At 40.3% G+C, this 22,406-nt stretch overlaps 2 protein-coding genes and 1 pseudogene across 2 annotated transcripts; 1 reads left to right on the top strand and 2 right to left on the bottom strand.

Annotated features, from left to right (window-relative positions):
• The first annotated feature begins 1,250 nt into the window (after window positions 1-1,250).
• Window positions 1,251-17,900, top strand: LOC121749197 (annotated as a pseudogene).
• LOC121748322 lies at window positions 5,776-6,650 on the bottom strand. The gene is made up of 2 exons (XM_042142607.1): window positions 6,571-6,650; window positions 5,776-6,490 (listed from the first exon to the last, which is right to left on the bottom strand). Exons 1-2 carry the CDS (start codon window positions 6,634-6,636, stop codon window positions 5,777-5,779), a joined length of 780 nt encoding a protein of 259 aa, XP_041998541.1. The 5' UTR covers window positions 6,637-6,650; the 3' UTR covers window position 5,776.
• A 51-nt stretch (window positions 17,901-17,951) lies between the features above and the next one.
• On the bottom strand, window positions 17,952-19,579 carry LOC121748323. Its single transcript, XM_042142609.1, has 4 exons — window positions 19,465-19,579; window positions 18,969-19,289; window positions 18,450-18,557; window positions 17,952-18,346 (listed from the first exon to the last, which is right to left on the bottom strand). Exons 2-4 carry the CDS (start codon window positions 19,284-19,286, stop codon window positions 18,050-18,052), a joined length of 723 nt encoding a protein of 240 aa, XP_041998543.1. The 5' UTR covers window positions 19,287-19,289; window positions 19,465-19,579; the 3' UTR covers window positions 17,952-18,049.
• Window positions 19,580-22,406: the final 2,827 nt, after the last annotated feature.

Consider the following 22,406-nt stretch of genomic DNA (forward strand, 5'->3'; position numbering starts at 1 on the left):
AAAGGTATGGATAGCTCCAACTCCTCTGTTTTCTGCCGTGGAGTCAGCACTACCTCCAATGGATGATGATCAGTGATGTTGCAACTCAAGAACAACTCCCCAATAGGCTCTCCTTCTTTCTCATGCGATTCATGGCTATCGGCGTGTTCGTCTGTCGCTGATGTTGATCGTTGCACAATCCATTCTCCATCATGAGATTCAAGGCGGACGGATCCCTGCCCTTCAACTTGGGGCAGAGGTACGAACGTATGAGGGTCAGTGTCTGCCATCCGCTCGTGAAATCGAGCCTCTGATTGTTGCCGCCTCGCCTCGTACTACAGATCTACTTCTTCCACATGTGATTCAAAGTTGAATTCCTTATCCGCCACTGCAACTTCTCCACTCGGCTTTGGAACAATCATATTTCAGAGTTGTTGCATCATTTTCTCCCATCGAGCCTTGAATTGCTGTGATTCAGGCTGCGATTCCAGCTTCCGCTGCCCCCATCGACTCTCTCACTCCAATTCTCTCTTCTCCGGCTCTGCCAATGGCATCAGCGACATCATTGTCCGAGGAACGTTAGCTCTGATACAATTTGTTGCATCCTTTTTCTGGTATCAGAGACGACACCACACGAAGAGCTCCAATCGATTACTATCTCCATGATTTGATGCAACTTAAACCAAAATCAAATACACAAATCGATAGAACAGATGAATAGGAACTGCATTGATGATGAGTATTACACAAATGGAACTTCAAATGTAAATGGAAATCAAAGATACAATGATAAGATGAACACGATACATTCAACGGAGAATCACCGGATTCTCACGATGACCACAGCTTGCAAGCTCACACGCTATTTTTCTCGACTCTGTTGAAGAAGAGAGTCTCTGCATTTATACCCAATTTGTTTCCCTTCTATCTCCTTTGCATTTAGACCCCTCAACTTTCCTTCTCTCATTTTCGGTTTAGGCTGATGTGACCCTCCAGCTGGCATATCAATTAAGTAAATTGAGTTGAGATTCTTTTCCCCTCTTTAATTTGTGACTGTTACAGACTCATAGTTACTCGCAGTTTGGATTCAGGAAATGCTTCAATATTGTTTTCTTGTCATCCAAAATTCGAAGAAAAACTGGTGGAATCGTTTGTGCATTTCAGAAAGATTACTTTTGGATTCTGACGCTGTGTTTAGGTCATTCAGTAGTTTCTCAATCATTAAATTCACTTGTAGTTGAGAGAACAGGAGATTTTAGGGTTTGCAAATCATGAGTAAAGCGATGGAGAGTATACAGCATCTTATTGAAGAAGCTAAGCTTCGAGTTGTGTGGTGGACTCTCTGCATATTCGCAGTGTCTTACTTCTTGACGCGTAAGTATTTGAATTCCTTTCCACTTTTCTTTAATTTCATGATCTTGCATCGGTTTGTCCATTGTGCGATTGAGTTTTGATTCATTTGATCATGTTTTTTTATATGCTTGTAAGATAACTCAATGCGTGTTTTAGTTCTTCTGTGCTACGCTCTTTTGTTTTCCTGCAACTAAGTGAGCTGCATTGTATTGTTACTTGCGGATAGTAGCAAATCAATGCTAATGAATATTCCCATAGCCATACTCTTGATCTCTGGACTGAGACTTCTGTTAAATGAGGTGGAATTCCGATGGAAGGTTCGGAATAACAGGACAGCATCGTACTTATCACACTTAGAAAATAAGCAGCTATCAGTAAACGATTCTTGGCTCACTACTCCGCCAACCCCAAAAAGTGGAAAAGAAAAGTAGATTCGCCTCTTGTGGGAGCTGGGGTTTTTTCTATTTTTGTTCTAAAATAGAACTTAGATTCCTCGTTTGTTCTAGTGTTTTTTTTTGTTCCGGATTTGGGAGAGACGCATGACCCTCATGCGTCTCTTTTTAATGAGACGCATGATCGTCATGCGTCTTTCATAGAGACGCATGAGGGTCATGCGTCTCTATTTTTTTTTCGTTTTTTTTAACGACGCATGAAGGTCATGCGTCTTAGGTATAGACGCATCTCTCTCATGCGTCTGTTGTTTTTTAAAATATAATAGACGACGCATGAGCGTCATGCGTCTTAGGTAGAGACGCATGAGGCACATGCGTCTCTAACTTGCTTAAATCAGTTCCCACGGCAGAATAGGCAGAATACGCGAGAGAAAGAGAGGAAGACAACCCGTGCGATTTCCTTGGCGATTTCTTGGCGATTCCCTTCATATTTCGGTAAGTTTCCTTCAATTTTTCAACATTGTTCTCGTATTTGTTGTTTATTTGCATATTATTAGGGTTTTGATAAATCTTTTGTATACTTACTATATTAGGGTTTAATGAAAAAAATTGTCTTTAATTGTTGTTGGTTTGTATATATATTTTTGCAGAAATCATACAAGTATACGTGAGTTTATATTGGGGTGGTAGAATATATCAACTTCCTCAAGTGGGTATTTGTTATGATCCTCCTCGTGCGAGAGCTTCCATCGTATTGGATTCATGTGTCTCATTATCTGAATTAGTTGCAATGATATGTGTTAAGATAAGAATAGATTCAAACCAACACTTCATCGAAATATCTTGGAGGCATTGTTTCTTGGGTACCGGTACGAGTTATGTATGTACTGCGGTTGACAGTGATCAAAGTGTGTTTTATATGTTCAATGCGGCTCTAAATTCTACTCGACATATTGAATTATTTGTTGAGTATTCGTATGTTGGAAATGCCTTCATCCCACCAATTGTTGATCATGGTGTTGGATCATCTACGAGGTTTGAACCTTTGAGCATGGATTGCGGTATGAATGAGCAAACAGATGTTGCAGATGCTGCTGATGTTGGATTGAATACTCAAGAGAATGTAGAAGAGCATGATGATGTTCATGTTGTACGAAGAGACCTTGATGATCCAGAATTGTCGTCATCCTCGTCTGATGAGATTTTAAGTGATGATTCTGGTGCTGACTCTAGTGATGAGGAGGTAGTGTATAAACCCGTCGTGCAAGGTGAACAACCACTTCCAGAATACGTTCACACCGGGTTGAAATATTTTCGCAGACTGCCTAGTGGTCCTTCTGAGGTACCTGAAGTTGGTAATGAACGCAGTACCATGTACTGGGATGAAGAACACCCATATCGGATTAATGCGGGAACAAAATTTGATAGCAAACTGCATGTGAAGACTGCTATTACTATGTGGAGTTTGAGGCAACACCGGCAATTTAGGGTGGTTGAGAGCAAAGTAAGAAGGTGGCATGCCGTGTGCAAATATCCGGCAGGGAGGACAGAAGATGGGACAACTATTATCAGCGAGACCGACGCTGATAAAGTGAATGAATGTCGGTGGAAAGTTTCTGTTACACACATGGCCCATGATGATATGTGGGAGATTAGGAAGTGGTGTGGACGACATAGTTGTGAAGGCCATCGTAATGATAGAGGACATGCTAACTTTTCATCACCAATGATTGCTTTGTGTATTCGACATCAGTTGCTTAAAAATGCCCAGTTCAGTGCCGCAGCCGTAAGAAATTTTGTTCATGACAAATTTCATGTGGTAATCAGTTATAAGAAGGCATGGTATGCACGGAGAAGGGCTTTAGAGATTGTATTTGGTGGATGTGAGGAGTCATTTAGGGATTTGCCAGGCTACATGCTTGAACTGCAGTATAGGAATCCAGGCACAATCGTTGAGTGGAGGCACAACGAGTTGTTGAGCCAGGGCCGTACTAAAGTCTTCTATTATGTGTTCTGGGCACTTGGGCCTGCTATACATGCTTTCCAGGAGTGCCAACCCGTTTTAACAATAGACGGGACTCACCTTCGAGGAAGATTTAAAGGTAAGCTTCTTGTTGCTTGTGGTGTTGATGCTAACAAGAGATGTCTGCCTGTTGCATATGCTGTTGTCGATGAAGAAACTGGCGACAGCTGGGAGTGGTTTTTGGATCATGTCAGAATCCATGTGGTGAAGTACGAAAGGGAGGTGTGCATCATTTCGGATAGGCATAAAGGAATCCTAAAGGCTATGCGTTCTGATGAATGGAAAAAGCCGCCGATATGTCACCACAAATTTTGTTTGATCCATGTGAGGAAAAATATCTTGACTAAACTTAAGGGTAAGGGAGGTAAAGCGAAAGGCATGATATGGGCATTGGGTGTCACAACTCAAGTACGCAAGTACGTGCGACGGCGACGTGCACTACGGGAGGAAAGTCTTGTTGCGATACACGAGCTCAACAAAGCCAAACAAGAGAACTGGTCTCTTTGTTACGATGATGAACTGAGATGGGGGGTGCCCTCAACAAACATGTCAGAGAGCTACAACAACGTGTTGAGAGGTATAAGAGAGCTACCTATTAGAGCTTTGGTTGATCTGACATTTTGGAGAACAGTGGAATGGTGGGCAGAGAGAAAGACAGAAATACAACATACCGAAGGTCGGTTGACCCCGTGGGCGAGGGACAAACTTGCTGCGTATGATGCAAAGGGGCAAATGCATTACTGTTCAGTACTTGACCGAGAAAAAGGTCATTACCAAGTTCGAAGTCGTCCCCGTGTTGAAAAGGGACAGGCAAAGGGCAATAACAGACAAGACGTCGAGTTTATGGATTCAAAGTGCAGTTGTGGGAAGTGGCAGATGTGGAGAGTTCCTTGTTCCCATGCGTGCACTGTTGCCAGAGATCGAGGTAACTCTATGTTTGAACTCATTGATAAACACAACCATAAAGCTAGGTGGGAAGCACAGTACTATGTTGTCTCATTTCAAGCACCAAGACACGAAGACTATTGGGCAAATCCTGGATGGAAATTATGTATCACACCAGAGCAGTTGCTTCCGCGAAAGCGTGGACGAGGCAGAACAAGGAGGATTCCTAATCAAATGGATGTCCGCGAGGAAGATGAACCGAGAGCTCCCCGCAAGTGCAGGAATTGCGGTGTAGAGGGCCATGACCGTAGAAATTGCACAGTTGGTCGTGTTATGTAGGATCCTCACCGACTAAATTGTTGACATCTGCAGTGCAGGTATTTTTCCTTCTCAATTATTGATTTTATATATTTAATTTACCTTTGTATGCATGAAGTAAGAAGATAACTTTCTTTGTTTTTATTTTGTTTAGGGGCTTGAGACAAAGAGGACTTAGCAGGAGAAGAGATGTGTTATGATGAATTGTAGTTTGTTCTATATGTCACTAGCACTGTAGTTAATTTGTTTTGTGTAGTTTCTATGAAACGTTGTTTCTGTGTATCTGCCAATTAAATCTAAACTTGTGTTTCGGACTATTGGAAAATGGAAATTATTTGTCTCAACTCCACTGAATAATTAAAGTAGGTAAATGTGAAAATAATCCGACACTGTAGTTAATTTGTTTTGTGTAGTTTCTATGAAACGTTGTTTCTGTGTATCTGCCAATTAAATCTAAACTTGTGTTTCGGACTATTGGAAAATGGAAATTATTTGTCTCAACTCCACTGAATAATTAAAGTAGGTAAATGTGAAAATAATCCGAAAACGCCCGATCGGGCGTTTTCGGATTATTTTCACATTTACCTACTTTAATTATATTTATAACACATAATTAATAAACTATTTAGTTATTCATTAATAGTAATATATTAATATTCAATTAAGACTTTTCAATAGAATAGAAACATGATTAATTCACCAACATAGAAACATTAACATGAATTTGAGCACCAAACAATAACGTAGATATCCAAATATCATATCATATGCAACAATGTTGCAATCAGTTCAATCAATCCGAGCAATTCTACCATCATTCTTCATGCTACTTATACGACGACGGAGTGTACTTAGCCGGTTCAATCCCCTTGTTCTTCCTCGAAGATAGTCTCTTGTACACTTTGCTCACGAGCTTCCCAACCCCGCTGCGTGATGAACCCTCCGCAGCTGGACGAGGTTGGCCATGGATGCTATGAACAACGTCTTCTTCCTCATGTGCCTCGACAATGTTGTCATCTTCTTCTTCATCATCGTCTTCTTCTTCAGCTTGTACAGGAGGCATGACCTGATAATTCTGGAAGAATGAATCGACCGACGCTCGGGCCCCACTCCATTGCGACATGTCTTGGCTTTGTGAATATGGGCGACGATTCCAATCGGGCTCAGGCTGGCTTGGAGAATGCAGTGGACGGTCCCACTGCGACTGAGACTCATGCGTCGGGTGTGAATACCACTGGGGTGGGTCATGCTCTTGATACTGCGCCTCTGGTGCTACATAATCGGGAGGCGCCTGAGACATCCTAAACTGCTTTGTGTAGCCGTGTCCCCCAGTCCGAACACCACGCGCTCCACGACGCCGTGGAACTACTTCTTCTTGGTACGGCATGACCACATCCTGATGTTGAGAAGCGGGGTACTCCATGACATCACCGTTGTTCGTATCTTCGAGGGTAGTCCTAACAATTTCTCGAATCTGGCGCACTCGGGGGTCCATTTCGTCTTCCGTAGTTAAATGGAAAACCCTCTGAAAAGCCTCAACCTAGACAAAAAATGATACCAATATCAATAAGAAACAATCTATATCACATGAAAGCATAAAGTTTAATATAACAAACTTACAAATAGTCGCATCGAAGCAGCCGACTCATTCATCCCAGCAGTGGCCCGTGCCCCAGGCCGAGTCATGTACGTCACTGTAATTCTGTTATACCACGCCATATAACTCGGGCGCATGGGAATATCCAAAGACATTGGTGCGGCGTATTCGGCAGCTTGGAACCTTTCGTACCTCATGTCCCACTCCCCAATGTAGAACTGATGCGTGGTTGCCCAGTTGTTGCCCTTCTTACCACGCCGATCATTTTTGCCTAAATGATCGGCGTTCCTTAGCATCCTGTCTACATTCTGCGGTATATCCTGGTACCGATTGAACTGTCGTCGCACTCGTCCAGGCTCATGGGCCTCGACATAGGCCCAACATACCAAGTAGGTCTCGCACAGAGAGCATCCAGTCACATCATTGCAGTAGTCAGGCAGTATGCAATGTGCGTATGGCGTCCAGATAAACTACAAAACAGCAATGCAAATGCCACTGAATAATTCCGTAATAAGTTCATAAATGAAGTCTAAACCGAAATAATACTCACCTGGCCAGGTCTAATCAGAGATATTTGGTCACGATAATGCTCAACCGAATGTCTAGGAGCATTTCCTATCTGCGTTGTTCCTTTCCACCTATACATATATTTGATGTAAGCAAATAATCCAATATAAATTAATAAATAAATATTTAGATATATACCTGGCGCCACATGGTGTATATGGCTCGTGTACAACTGGTCCAATGAACGCAGGCCTCAATGTGGGCATTCTTTCCCACGCCCATAGCTGCAGAAGCATCATAGGCCCGCCCAACTCTTTTCTCTTATCCATGGAAGCCTCGCACAGATAATGATAAAGGTAGGCCAATGCCGCACTTCCCCAACTAATATTCTTCACCTCTTCTGGATCCCCAAGCCCATTCAACCACATAAATGGCACCTTACACCCCGTGGTGTCCGGTAGAATGAGACCTCCTAATAAAATTAGGGCATGGATACGTGCCCTTTGGATGTATACGTACATAGGTAGGTCATCACCCAGAGGCATCCTTGTCTGGTTGATCAGTGCGGTCATCAGCAAACCGCATTGCTTTGTCTCTGTGGAAGTATCTGGTATCCATCCCAACAGATCGCGGCACTTGCTGGTCCAGTCTGAAAAGTTGTCATGATAGTCACGCCCTGTGAAAACGCGACCATCAGCCCTCAAGCCCCAAATGGCTTGCACATCTTCCAAGGTGATCGTCGCCTCACCGATCGGTAGATGGAAAGTGTGCGTCTCCGGTCTCCAACGCTCAATCAACGCCGTGATCAGCTCGTTGTCCACCTTCATGGGCTTCCCACAATCGATCACGCCTTTGAAACCAAAGACGTCAAGCCAATATCTAACATTCTCGTGAATTTCGACGTCCCAAGTCTTGCTTTCTGTCCTTCGGACTTTAAATACTTGGGTTGTGCCCTCTTTCATGAGTTTATGTGAAATGTGATGTTTCTGTAAATTTAGCAAGGACGGGTCTTCGGGTCCATATAATAATTGCTCACTAGAACTTGAAGTCTCCATCTAATCTAAGTACAAATTCACGAAACAACAATTACAAATTACAACACAAATTACATATCCATTCAAATTCATCTTCAAAATAACAACAAATCATAAATCAAATGATTGATTCACTCCAATTCAACACCATTCATGCTTTATAAGGCCTAATTTACATATAGCTACTAAATTAGAAGGTTAAATTAAAATATGCAATTCAACCTATACTTTATTCTTCAATATCAACCAAAATCACAACACCAAGCATCTCTAATATATGAATAACTATACAATAGAATGAATTTAGCCACTAAAATCCATTACAATTAACTAAACACCAAAAAATCGGACAAAATTGAGCAATTTGTTATAAACCCTAATTTACAAAAATTAGGGGAAATCTAAACAAACTATGCAAATTAACAACAAATAAGGAAGGAATGTTGAAGGATTGAATGAAACTTACCGGAAAAAGAGAGGAAATCGTCGGATTCGCTAAGAAATCGCCAAGGAATCGCCGGAAGTCGCCTATCAGAATTCTCTCTCGCGTGTATTCTGCCTTCTGCCTCTCGCGGAACTGATTTAATTCGACATAGAGACGCATGAGCCTCATGCGTCTCTACCTAAGACGCATGACGCTCATGCGTCGTCTATTATATTTTAAAAAACAACAGACGCATGAGAGAGATGCGTCTATACCTAAGACGCATGACCTTCATGCGTCGTTAAAAAAAAACGAAAAAAAAATAGAGACGCATGACCCTCATGCGTCTCTATGAAAGACGCATGATCGTCATGCGTCTCATTAAAAAGAGACGCATGAGGGTCATGCGTCTCTCCCAAATCCGGAACAAAAAAAAACGCTAGAACAAACGAGGAATCTAAGTTCTATTTTAGAACAAAAATAGAAAAAACCCGTGGGAGCTGCTATTGAAGATTTTGTCAACAAACTTTTACATGATTTTGTGACGGATTTATGGTATTCTGGAATTGCCCCTGACAGAGAGGCACCGGAACTAATGCATGCTATAATCATGGATTTTCTTGGAGAAGTATCTGCTAGAATCAAAGAATCAAACCTTGTTGACCTGTTGACAAGGTATTTTCAGTCTTGTATATGTGTAATTTGATAGAGTTGTAAAATGGTGCAAGCTTAATAATTATTATGATGAGCAAGTGACCTTTCTTTCTGCGACCCTCCAGGGATGTAGCAAACCTGATAGGCGAGAACCTTGATCTCTTCAGAAGGAACCAGGACATTATTGGTGCGGATGTTATGGGAACATTGTCTTCTGAGGAAAGGGATGAAAGATTGAAACACCATCTCCTGGCCTCTAAGGAGCTTCACCCTGCTTTGATATCACCAGAGAGTGAATACAAGGTGTAGAAGTGTTCTAATTCAGAAGGATTACTTGCCTTACTATTTTTTCCTTGTTTCTTGGTTAATATTTTATGATATATATTTTAGGTTCTTCAGCGGCTCATATCTGGAGTTTTGGCGGTTGTGCTGAGACCAAGGGAAGCTCAATGCCCTCTAGTCCGCTGCATTACTCGCGAACTCTTAACTTGTTTGGTGGTGCAACCCCTTATGAATTTCGCAAGTCCCTCGTAAGATGCTATTTCCCTATGTTCTTTTTTACTTAGAATAGAGTTGGTTAATGCTACCTATCCATGTAAAGAATTTTTAGTCTCAGATGGTTTGGATCGGCCCATCACACGATGTTATGCAGAAATAACTTGTTTGGTGGTGCAACCCCTTATGAATTTCGCAAGTCCCTCGTAAGATGCTATTTCTCTATGTTTGTTTTACTAAGAACAGAGTTGGTTTATGCTTCGTATCCATGTAAAGAATATTTAGTCTGGATCGGCCCATCACACAATGTTATGCAGAAAGTGATGGCTACCTGGTTTTGATGTTGGCAATATTTTGCCTGATAATAGCATGTTGGCAATAACATATTTTACATGATAATAGCATGTTGGCAATAACTAGAGAGCTGTAATACATTAATTTTGAAATAAATAAATATGTCTACCTGAAGCATTAGGAAGCAAATAATGTCATGGAGCATGGAGACTTTCAATCTAATTGTGTACTATTTGATCAAATGTATCGAATACATTGTGAGTGGCCAACGTTGTAAATTGTAATGAATAACTTACTCAAGAAAGCTAGCGTATAATTCAATTCTATCAGATTGTTAAAACTAGTTAAAAAGTGTAGGTAACTCTAAAACATTGATCTTACTGTATGGGTTTATTCCTTATGTTAGATGTTATTGTAACTTTTGTTTTGGAGAGCTCCTGTTTACTTATAATGGTTGCCATTCTAATTCATGCTATGATCCATTTACGTAGGTTTTTAATTGCTACTTCCTTGTGTACTTTCCCCATTGGAATCTAATGATTTCACATCCCCCCTCAGGTATATTAATGAGTTAATGTGTACTTCCTTGCGTACAACAAGGAGTCAAGGGAGTCCTCTAACATGGGGGGTCATAACCCTGAACACCAAGTTTCGAGTGAACTTGGTCAAATCAGTGAATCAAATTTGAGAAAAATACCGTCTTTGAACAAAGAAGAGACTAGTTTATCGTTGGCTCGACTGGATCATGACAAGGTACTAGAGACAGGTAGCTCAGACGATTCTTTATCTAGCACGACTGAGGATGAATTAACTCATATGCAACATAGTGAGTGGGCTAAACCATTTGAAGCTGCAACCCAGAGAGTAACAGATGTTCTTATGCCTGAAACTCTTGAAAACATGCTGACTAGTGGAATTAACTACAAAAATAAAATCCAGAAAAAAGCTTCTCTAGGAGTTCAGGCTTCAGAAGTTCCGAACTACTTAAGTGGCCCATATGAGTTGGTGACTGAAGTACCCAAACAGAAGCCTGGAAATTATCCTCAAATAGAAGAAAATGTTTCAATGCAGGAATCTTACTCCACTGGTTTTAATATTGATGCTTTAAGCCATTCCCAAGAGCATAATATGGAGGTGGTTCCAAAAGGAACACCTTCTGTGCATGAAGTGGAAAACGGAAATGAACTCATAATATCAAACAGCACCCCTGCCTTTACAGTTCAGTCAAACCTGGAAGACATGTATACAAGTGAAGGCAGCACACCTATCATTGATGAGTTCTACAGTGCAGATGGTAAAAAACTTAATGTACATAACCTGATGAGCAAAATGGACATTGTATTACGTTGTGAAGGACTGCATGCTTCAAAGCTTAGATGTCAGGTATGTCAGATATTTACCGAATTTGAACTTGTATACACTGAACAAGACTAATAAATAATAATTATTCAAGAAAAAGTAGCTTTACAGGATTCATATGATACATTATCTGTTTCTTGATCAAGGCTTGAACTTGTCAGAGCATTTCCAGACTACCTTTATTTACTGTTTCCTCGTGATAAGCTATGCGATAGATGATGAGAGATATTTGATGCTGCAGGTATATGGAGCATACTTTGAGAAACTTGGTTCGAAATCTTTTGCAATTTACTTGATCGCTGTTACAGATGCTGACGGCACCACTTGGTTTGTGAAAAGGAGGTAGGTCATGTCACTATGTTGACTATGTATTGCTGCTTTGTCTTGTAACCAGTGTTAAATTGCAATTATGAACTACTTAGCCAGACGGCTTTCTGTCCTAGTCAGATTCTTTATTCTTCTATTCACAAAAAGGAAAAATGCTGGTGGTTTTTGTTGTTATTTTTGATGATGCAATTTGATTCTGACAGTATTAAAAAAGTTGAATTAAAAAACACTAACAGCTAGGCCATCGCCTGATATGGTACCCAATGAGATTTAGATCCCTGCATGCAACTGCACTGGCTTCATGACCATGTGAAAGTTCTCAGATTTGATCACTTATAGTTAATCCCTTTGCTGGGATATGTAATGTACAAGTATCGAAACTTTGTGAGATTGCATAGGCATCTTAAGGATATTCCCAATTATACATTACATTTGCCTCCGAAAAGGATATTCTCTTCAAGTACAGAAGATGTTGTTCACCAACGCTGCATTCAGCTAGACAAGTATCTTCAAGTATGATAATCGTATTCCTTCTGCTACACAATCAATTGTCTTGCTTGCCGCGCTGATGTTCTGTCTTTAACAGGATCTCTTATCGATTGCTAATGTAGCAGAGCAACATGAAGTGTGGGATTTTCTTTGTGCTTCCTCTAATGTATGCATGTATTTGTCTGTTATAATCATATACATTGAGTATAGTTTGTTAACTAACTCTAGTTTTTCATCAATGAAGAATTACTCCTTAAGGAAACTTCATCTGTGATGAAGCCTCTGACAGGTATGTACCTTCTCTTGTTAGATCTTTTTCATGTCTTCAGCTGTCTATGAAAGTCCCATTAGTCTATCTGTGAGCATCCATGCTTCATTAGAATCCATAACAATAATAGCTTGTTCATCACGGCTAAAGAGTTTCTTTATCAACTAAGTTAATTATAAATATAATCTAACCCTGGTAACCAATTAATCCTATACTAGGTTTGGATTTTCATGGAGTTTTGCAAAAACTAGATGCTTAATTTTGTTGAAGAGTGAATAATTTGCTAATTCACATTATCATGGGAGCTAACATCATTCTTGTTAGTAGTATTTTGTCTTTTAAACACTTGATTTTTGATGTGTAATTTTCGAGATCAAATATTACGTGCAAGATCACACAAGCTTAATAAAATAACTCTAATATTACAACGATACTGCAAGAATACAGAGTCGAATGTATTACTTCGAGTGTCGATCCACAAGGAAGGTAAAGATTATTTAACTCCAAAACAAATTGAACACATAATAAAGAAAATATTTTAGTTTGAAGATTTTGATTAAAGATCATGCAACAACAATTACAAGAAATTAAATGAGCGAGGCGAATGAAGAGAAGAAATTGTTGGTCCAAACATTCACGGATAAAACGGTGATATATTCTAATATCCAACTTTATCTTATTGATTTATGGGACTTTAATATCAATTCACGATGCTAGCTCAAAACATGCTCGACATACAATAGTTTAAGAATAGTTGAACACATATTCTATAAACTAATCTTCATTAATCTAAAGATCCTACGGAAGCGTGAGACTCAAAGATCAACTACTATTAGCACAAGAAATCCATTATCAAATTATCATTTGAACAAATCTAATTGATAATTCATTATCACAATGATCCAACTTATTCAAAGTTAAAGAGACATTTAAATAAGCATAAAGATCTACTACAAATGATGCACCAAGAGTAATAGATTTAAACAATAAAATTGTGATAATGACGATCATAAGATAAAGAAGAACATAGAATAAATCACACGAACAAATTATCCAATTACATGTTTGGAGCAACACAAGATTTTTAGCCACTCATAGTCATACTAGGAGCAATGAAAAAAAAAATGTAAAACCCTCATAACCATGGAGTAGGCTTGGAGAAATTGATGACGAATTGTTTCAATAATCACCCCAACAACAACCGGCACTTCTCCTTTCTTAGATCACGTAATTTCTTCCAAAAAACAAAACTCCTCTTCAATTGAATTCTCTCTCTTTTCTCCTTTTTTTTTCCAACTCTTGCCGTCTCCTTGTTCCAAGGCAATCGCCCCTTATTTAAACATGAAACTGCCGACAGAAACTGCTTTTGCAGTTAGAAATGAACTACCCGGCCAGGTGTATTTTTAAACCAACAAATTCACCCGACCGGGTGATAGAAATTCCACCCCTCTGGACTCCTTATGCCTTTCGAATCTCACCCGACCGGGTGTATTTGTTGGTGCAAAACTCACCCGGGCGGGTGATAAGCTCTGGAGTCTCCACGCCTTCGAGAATCAGCCCGGACGGGCGTTGTGATGTATGCCCGGGTGGGTAAGTAACCTTGCTGAGTGCAACGGCAGATAATGATTCATTTCGGAGCATTGGGCGTCATTTCCGGTGGATTTCCGGCGGGTTTCTGGCAAACTGATGTCCTCCACGCTGCTGCACACCAAGTGTTTGGTGAAATGCTTCAAAGAGAATTTTGTACTTGTATTTTACATAGCACACCAAGTGTTTGATGGAATGTTTGAATGAGCTCCAGCCAGCTTTTCACATCCTAAACTTCGATGAAAACACGATTTGATTAGTCATAATTTACATAAAAATGTGTAGTCTAAGGGGAAAAATATAGAAAATATGCTTCGCATCAATTTTCAATTTATAAGCAATATTCTAAAATTCCGTAGTCTGTACTAAAAACAGTTTACATGGATGATGCTGTGGATGATATATTATATCAATCCAAAGGGGTTTCTGATGGCCTTATGTCGAAAGTTGCTGGCTCACCTTCATCTTCAGTTCAGCAAGGTTCTTTTGTTACAAGCAAAAACTTGTCCTGGAATGTGGACGATATAAATAAATTGGCCATCAGAAGACCTAGTATGTCAGAGTCAGCCGACAGTTTCTCAGACAACGACGCAGGTGATAAAGATATAAAGATCCAAGCCAATCTAGAGGGTGGAATTCGGACTATGAATCAACCTCAAAGGGGTTACCACAGAAGGTTGTTAAACATGGTACAGATGACATGAACTTCCACTCAGATGAAATTCAACAAAGTTTGTGGTTGAAATCCACATCAAACTCTGACAGATATCTCGAGTCTAATCTAGCCACACCATACATTCGTCAAGATGCTCTTACTGGGGTGCCCCCAGAGGTACTTCTCGTTTCCTTCTTTTGTAGATTGGTAGTGCACCCTTCTCCCCATAATCTAGACAATGTTGTTACTGTTTTAGTTTTCAAGACCATATTAAAACTGATATTACTAAAATGTTCATTTGCATAAAATATTCTTAAATGCACCACCCTCTCAAGTCTCAGTATCCTGTAACTCTTTATTTACTACTTTAAATGGGAGACAGAGAAAGAAGAAACTAAGCAATTGTTGCGTATGTGTCTGTTATGCAATCAATATAACTGTCTCACGGTCTTGGTTAAGCATTCTCTGATTGACATTAAATGTTCCTTGCAGTGGATGCCACCAAAATTAAGTGTTCCAGGTCTGGATTTAGTTGATAATGTATTTCAACTCAAACAAAGGGGCTGGCTGAGGTGATATTTCGTTTGCATACATTGGTTTTTTCAACCTGCTTTAGCATTAAGATGTCAAATTGTTCTTATCAAAATTTTGCTATCATATATAACTATATTTAGTTTGTAATGATTTCGATCATTGAAATGACTAGTTATGTAAACTTTTTAGGTTGGAGTGAATATTTTCTCTGCTATAGAGTTGCTGCCTCTGTTTTGACTAACTTAACTTTTGTTGCATTTGAAGAAGTTTTGAACTCTTAACATGCACACTTGCAAGTCTCTGAGATTCAAAGATTTAAAATGTCTGTGACATTTGTGACTCATTCTTGAATTATGCTATTTTAGCAATGTAAAATACTGTATGATACTAGTTGGATAATATAGCACATTGACTTCCAAACCTGCATCTACAGGCTCTCAGCTTATTTATTTTATTTCTTCAGGAAATCACACACCACACACACACACACTCACTCAAAAAAATATATAATGGTAAAGGGTAAAATAGAATGAGAAGAAGGAACGGACTTCACTACAAAGAACAAAGTGATACACTGAAGTAATTGAAGCGCTTATAGTTGGTAAGTCTGGAAAGAGTACTCTTGAAAATTATGTTTATTGAATTTATGAAATCAACCAAGGTATCCACTGACTTTTACTAATAAGAACATGTTGTCATAAATTTGATCATCCAAGCCTTAAGCCAGGCATATGTATCTTCTCTGATCGTAGGAGACAGGTATTGTGGATATCAAAACAAATACTGCAGTTCGTCATGGAAGATGCCATTGATGATTGGCTCTTTAGGAAAATCTGCAGGCTCTGTAGAGACGATGTTGTTGCACAAGGGATTCGAGCGGCCCAGGATGTAAGTTTCATTATTTTAATATGATGCTTGTGTCCTGATGTTGCGTAGCTTCTACTTGTCAAGACTCTAATATTTCGTATTTGTATTCTGTATGTACAACTTGAGCTTGCAACCCCTTTCTAGTGGAATTAAATGATGAACTGGAGATTATAGCTTTCGCACTATTGATAACATATTTTTCTTAATAATGGGATCGATAATCCTGCATATGGAGTAGTCTATCTTTACGTAATATCAGCGAGCAATTGTTTGTTTTCCATATAACTCAACTTTTGTTCAATATTTTGATTCTGCTCCTCTGTGTTTCCTGTTCTGAGAAGATCTCTTCTGACTCTTATCATCTTCTCATTAGATTCTCTGGCCTGAAGGCACATTCTTCCGAAAATTGGGTGCTCAAAAGAAAGCTTTGAAAGCTACTAAAAAATCTCCGCAAGCTACAAAACAACCAGGTGGTATGAGGACTACTCAATCAAGGTCTTTTGAGCGACAGCTGGAAGCTGCTCGCAGAGCTAGCTACATGAAAAAGATGTTATTAGGTAAGTGTCTTGGCTGGAATCTTACTAACATGTATGTGTCCTTGTTACCATTCCTATGACAGCATGATAATATTATCCAGATTTGCATTTTGATTGACTTTTCCTGCTCAAAGTGAAAATTACAAATATTATCTCATTCCCTTTTCCTGGTAGATGGTGCTCCAACCACTTTCGTCAGTTTGATTGGACAAAAGCAGTACAGACAGTGCACTGGAGATCTCTACTATTTTCTTCAGGTATAACACTTATCCTCTCTTTCCTACATGGTTCATGCCAAGAAGTACCTTGAGGCTGTTTTTATGCTGCTACCTCTAGGCTTGCCTATGAGAATATGCGTGCAAGTGTGTGTTTGTTTAGTGTTACTTTTCTGGCATTAAATCTTGTTGCTCCAATGACTTGCAGTCCACAGTTTGTCTGAAGCAACTCAGTTATGGAATACTGGAACTTGTTCTGCTATCAATTTTCCCTGAGCTGCGGGAGCTTGTTTTGGATATCCACGAACAGTCGCGATCTCAACCAGTATAGAAGAAAATCTTGTTTAGTTCTAACTCACTATCTGAAGATGGCTATGTACAGTTGTCTATTTTTTTTTTGTATATTCCTCGTGAGGGATGTTTGAAAAAGAGAAGGAAAAATATCAGATTTACCCTCTGTACAACTGTTTGTTCGACATTCGAAGGTGTTTCAAATAAAAAGGTTAAGGTCACCTACTCGACTTTTACGTGCTCTTTCGTGTTTTATTATTCATTCATTGATATTGACAGTCTTTGAAACTGGATTGATACAAGTAACTAAGCATATTTTCCCATCAGAATTCACAACATTGCAGGTGAAAGAATAACTAACAAAAGTAGACACTGGAGAGCAGAGGGGGAGTAATGCCGGAGATTTGCAACTTCATACCACAAGTTGAGCATGTTTTCGTTTATATTAGTGCCGGAGAAGATCAACTGTATCCCTGCATCACAGGCTGCTGTCGGAATTCTTGATCACGCAGTCGATGTGGTTGAATGAGCTCCCCTCGCACGAACCACATTCAACTTTCTTCCTGTACTAGTTCTGCAGGCTGCCCTTCTGGAACTCAAGAAGCTGCCATCACGAAAACGGGTTGAACAAGATTTGATTTCTCATGGTGAAGCTGGTTGCAATGTGCGTTGATGGTAAGCAGAGAAATCTCATCGTCCTTCAGCCTAAAAAGCACGAGCTGTGCACATTTGTGACTTCTGCTTTGTTTCTACCTATTTTCTTGGTTTTATTGGGACTGATAAAAACCTAAATCCGTAGTTTCCTCTGTCTCAACTGACAGTAGAAAATTAAGACACAAATTAATATGTGGACAAGTATGCATGTGTGTGTGCAAGGTTTGCATCTCTGCATCAAATACATTCCTCAGACTTTGTGGGATAATGCTTAGGTTGCTAATACAATATCAAATGTACAACGTAGAAATCTCATAAGAGGCCACTGAATGAGCTACTCAGATCGGAGTAGAGGCCGTAGAGGGAGTACTGCCGGAGATTTGCCACCTCGTACCACGAGTTGAGCACGTTGTAGTTCTTATCAGTGCCGGAGAAGGCCAACTGTATCCCTACATCACAAGCGATAGAGCCTCCGTTGCTTCTACAGCTGGACTTCTTGACCGCGCAGTCTGTGTTGTTGAGGCACATGACCGAGCTCCCGCTGCACGACCCACACCCGAATTTCTTCCAGTACAAATTCTGCAGGGTGCCCTTTTGGAACTCAAGAACCTGCCAACATCAAATATCCACTTCAAACAACATTTTCAAACAAACTACCAACGCGGCCTTTAAATTTATGTTCATTTATCAATTAAGAAAGAAAGATCGTTACCACGGTGAAGCTGGTGACGATGTAATTGGCGTCAGCGACGAATATAGGGATGGATCGAGCTGCATACTTTCGTCCAGCAAAAGCCACCATATAGCCTCCTAATTTGCTCTGAATAACAATTGAATATAACTAATTTGATCACAAAACAAACATAACTGCTACAAATGAATGATGAATCAATGCAAAAGCCACCATATAACCTCTTAATTTGCTCTGAATAACAATTGCAGATAACTAATTTAATCACAAAACAAACATAACTGCTACAAATGGATGATGAATCAATGCAAAAGCCACCTATAACCTCCTAATTTGCTTTGAATAACAATTGCAGATAACTAATTTGATCACAAAACAAACATAACTGCTACAAATGGATGATGAATGAATGCAAAAGCCACCTATAACCTCCTAATTTGCTCTGAACAACAATTGAAGATACCTAATTTGATCACAAAACAAACATAATTGCTACAAATGAATGATGAATCAATCATACATAAGTTAACGAAGGCTCACAGGATCGAAGGTGGTGCTGTTGATGGTAAGCAGAGTGATCTCATCAACCTTGGGCCTGAAAACAGAGAGCTCAGCACCGTTGATGGCGAGGGAGAGGCGAGAATCGCAGGGGGAAAGCTGAATGTCGTAGAAGAAGAAATTGTTCCTTGAAGAAAACGCGAGGCCAAAGGTGAATCCGTCGTGTTTCTGAACTTTTGTGTCCGTACATGGGCTGAATACCGGATTCGTGTCGCCGGCGTAGGCCGGAATCATCGCCATCAGCGCCAACGCCGCAATCATCATCCATGCTGCCGCCATTGTCGCCGGATTCGGATTCATCGCCTACGATTCAATACCACAGTTATACTAATTCACGAATCATCCGGATTCAGATTGAATAAACACAACGTCTCGGTGAAGATCAAACAGAATTCCGATGAGAAAACCACATCGTATGATCAATTATGATAAAACATTAGGTGTTCAAACTCAAAACAATAGGATTAAATTAACTCACAGAAATCAAATATGGTATCGTTATTCCTGTGATTTCCTTAAAAGAACGGCTTCTTCTTCAACCTCCAAAAATAAACTTGAAATTGGCGGTTTACGTGTGAAATTGTGGAAGAGAGAGATGATCACAGGAAATGTAGAAAATCAATGAAAAGGGAAGGGTGGGAATGCACAAACCGACCCGGCCCGGCGATTAACCGCCGGTTCGGGCCCGCCGGTTCATGAACCGGAACCGGGCCCGGAACCGGCGGGTTGAACCGGCAGAAGGGTTGAAGGGTCGGAATGGCCGGTTCAGGTTCGGCAATATATTGAACCTGAACCGGCGGTTCGGCGGTTCGAACCGCCGGTTCAAAGGGTTAAATAGTGTTTCGTAGGTTAGGGGTTCGTAGGGTTCGCGTAGGGGTTTAGTATAGCCGTTGGAACCGGCGGTTCGCGGGGTAAACCGCCGGTTTGAGGGGTAAACCGGTTTCTGACGGTTCCGGCAACTTTTCAGAGGCTAGGCCGTAGGGTCAGTGTGTAGGCCTGCAAAACCGGTCAGAAACCGCCGGTTTTCGGTCAGAAACCGGTGGTTTTCTGACGGAAACCGTGGACAACCCGCCTGTTTAGGGTTGAACCGCCATATGTTTTTGTATATGCAAAAACAATTACATAATTGTATTTGTATATACTCTAGTCGATGAAGTATATTTCTCTATACGGCTAAATGAGGGAAACTTTTGACAATTCTACTATATTTGTTGATTGTTAGACGAAACTCAACATTTAAAGTTGAATTGCTAAAGGTGTCCTTAATTTAGTTATGTAGAAAGATCTTCTTCGCCGGTTAAGAGTATATATATAATACACTTATACGTTTAAGAACTTCAACATCGTTTCTTGTCATTTGTAATTAGTTCTTCACTAGTAGTCTCATTTGTATTTAAATTTTGTTTAAGACTTCAAGACCGCCATATGTTTTCAATTTGTAATTGTTGTAACTTGTAACGTGTAATTTGTAAACATGCAATTTCAATAAAATTGCAACTTTATCCGTATTTTTTTCAATTTTATTTACTCACATTTCATACAAAAAACAAACTTGAAAAGTGTAATGTAAGTTGATTAAAATTGAAAAGTTGAAAAATGCAAAAAAAAAAAAAAACAATTCGTCGAACCGTCGAACCGGCCCGGAACCGGCGGTTCAAGCCGAAAACCGGCGGTTTTGAACCGCCCCGTAACCCGCCGGTTTTTTGAACCGGAACCGGAACCGCCGGGAGCTAGGCGGGCCGGTTCAGGTTCATACATTCCCCTACCCGGCGGTTTTCGACCCTTGTGCATGCCTAGGTGGGATTAGGCCACCCGCAACGCGTCACGCGGGTGGCCCGTATTCCGTCACGAAGGGACGGGACGGCGGCGTGACGTGTTGCAGCGCCCCGTCTCGTCCTCAGCCCGTTCCGCGTTCCGTCACGACGTGACGGTTGGCGAGACGTCTCGCCACGCGCCGAGGCGACGTGGCGCGCTCCGGTGCCTGATGCCCACTCACCGGCCCACGAGTTGGCATCGTCACGTTGACGCAATAATTCATTTTTTTTACAAAATTCGAATTAAATAAAAAAATGAAAAATGAAAAACGGTAATATTACCGTTATATTACCGTTTTTTCAATTTTTTTTACTTTTTTTTAAATTTTTTTTACTCTATAAATATTCCTAATTCATCCACATTTCACACACAAATACACATCTATTCTTCCCAAATCATCTCCATTTCCTCTCCAATTTTCATCTAACATCTCATCACAAAATGTCCGGCGACGAAAACTCTGCCGGTGGCGGCACAACTTGACATTCCGCCTCCTCAATACCAAGCCTATCTTAACGGAATTGCGTTTATGGCGGCACAACTTGGCATTCCGCCTCCTCACGGCATCAGTGCACCTCCACCGCCTCCGGGGGATGATTCGCCGGCGGAGTAGTTTTTTTTATTTTCTATAAAATTGTATTTTAAATTATGTCATTTTTATTTTTTTAGGATTTTAATTAGGTGTTTTTTTAATTTTTTTTAATTTTAGGTTGTATTTTTATTTTATGTTGTAATTTTATTTTATTTTTAATGAAGTGTGTTTTTTTTAATTGAATTTGGTTGGAAATAAAAATAAAAAATGAAATTGAATGAATAGTAATTTAAGGGACGGTTAAGGGACGGAGGGTTGCAGGTTCCGTCCCTTGGTTAAGAGATGGAGTAAAAAAGTATAGTGAGACCCATGAATAGTAATTTAAGGGACGGTTAAGGGACGGATAAATGACGGATAAGTGACAGCGTTGAGGATGGCCTTAAGGGGAGGTTCCTTCCTGCAACTATAAAAGTTGAATATCTTAAATTCATAAGAGCATCCACTATGCGTCGCGCCGGCGTCCCGCGATCCGTCCCGGAGAGACGAGTCCGTCGCGCGACGCGTTGCAGCTCGCCGTCCCGTCCCGCGCCCCATGTCGCCGAGACAAGCGTGGGCCGTCTCGCCACGCGCCTAGGCGACGTGGCGCGACCCGGCGTCGTGCGTGACGCCAACTCGCCGGCCAGCGAGTGGGCGTCGTCACGCTGACGCAATAAATCAATTTTTTTAAAAAAATCGAATTTAAAAAAAAATACTTTTTATTTATAAAAATTGTTTTTATATTTAAATAATTTTTACAAATAAATAAATACAAGAAATTCATAATAGCCCACATATATTTGATGGGCTTGCGAATTTATGAAACTCATTCTTGGTTGCTTCTCTTTTATAGAGACAACCTTGAATGTTTTATGTTCCACTTTCGATATGGGACAAAGTCATTCTTGGTTGCTTCTCTTTTATAGAGACAACCTTGAATGTTTTATGTTTCACTTTCGATTATAGAGACAACCTTGAATGTTTTATGTTTCACTTTCGATGTGGGACAAAGTCATTCTTGGTTGCTTCTCTTTTAT

The sequence above is a fragment of the Salvia splendens genome, chromosome 9, assembly GCF_004379255.2.
Source record: "Salvia splendens isolate huo1 chromosome 9, SspV2, whole genome shotgun sequence".
NCBI lineage: Eukaryota > Viridiplantae > Streptophyta > Magnoliopsida > Lamiales > Lamiaceae > Salvia > Salvia splendens.

What these genes read in the sequence shown, in the direction of transcription:
- LOC121748323 (XM_042142609.1), bottom strand. Translation starts at nt 19,286, where the DNA reads ATGAATCCGAATCCGGCGACAATGGCGGCAGCATGGATGATGATTGCG. An exon ending in ACAGCACCACCTTCGATCCT is followed by an intron (nt 18,558 to 18,968) that starts GTGAGCCTTCGT and finishes ATTGTTATTCAG; the next exon opens with AGCAAATTAGGAGGCTATAT. An exon ending in TCGTCACCAGCTTCACCGTG is followed by an intron (nt 18,347 to 18,449) that starts GTAACGATCTTT and finishes TGATGTTGGCAG; the next exon opens with GTTCTTGAGTTCCAAAAGGG.
- LOC121748322 (XM_042142607.1), bottom strand. Translation starts at nt 6,636, where the DNA reads ATGACTCGGCCTGGGGCACGGGCCACTGCTGGGATGAATGAGTCGGCT. An exon ending in CTGCTTCGATGCGACTATTT is followed by an intron (nt 6,491 to 6,570) that starts GTAAGTTTGTTA and finishes TTTTTTGTCTAG; the next exon opens with GTTGAGGCTTTTCAGAGGGT.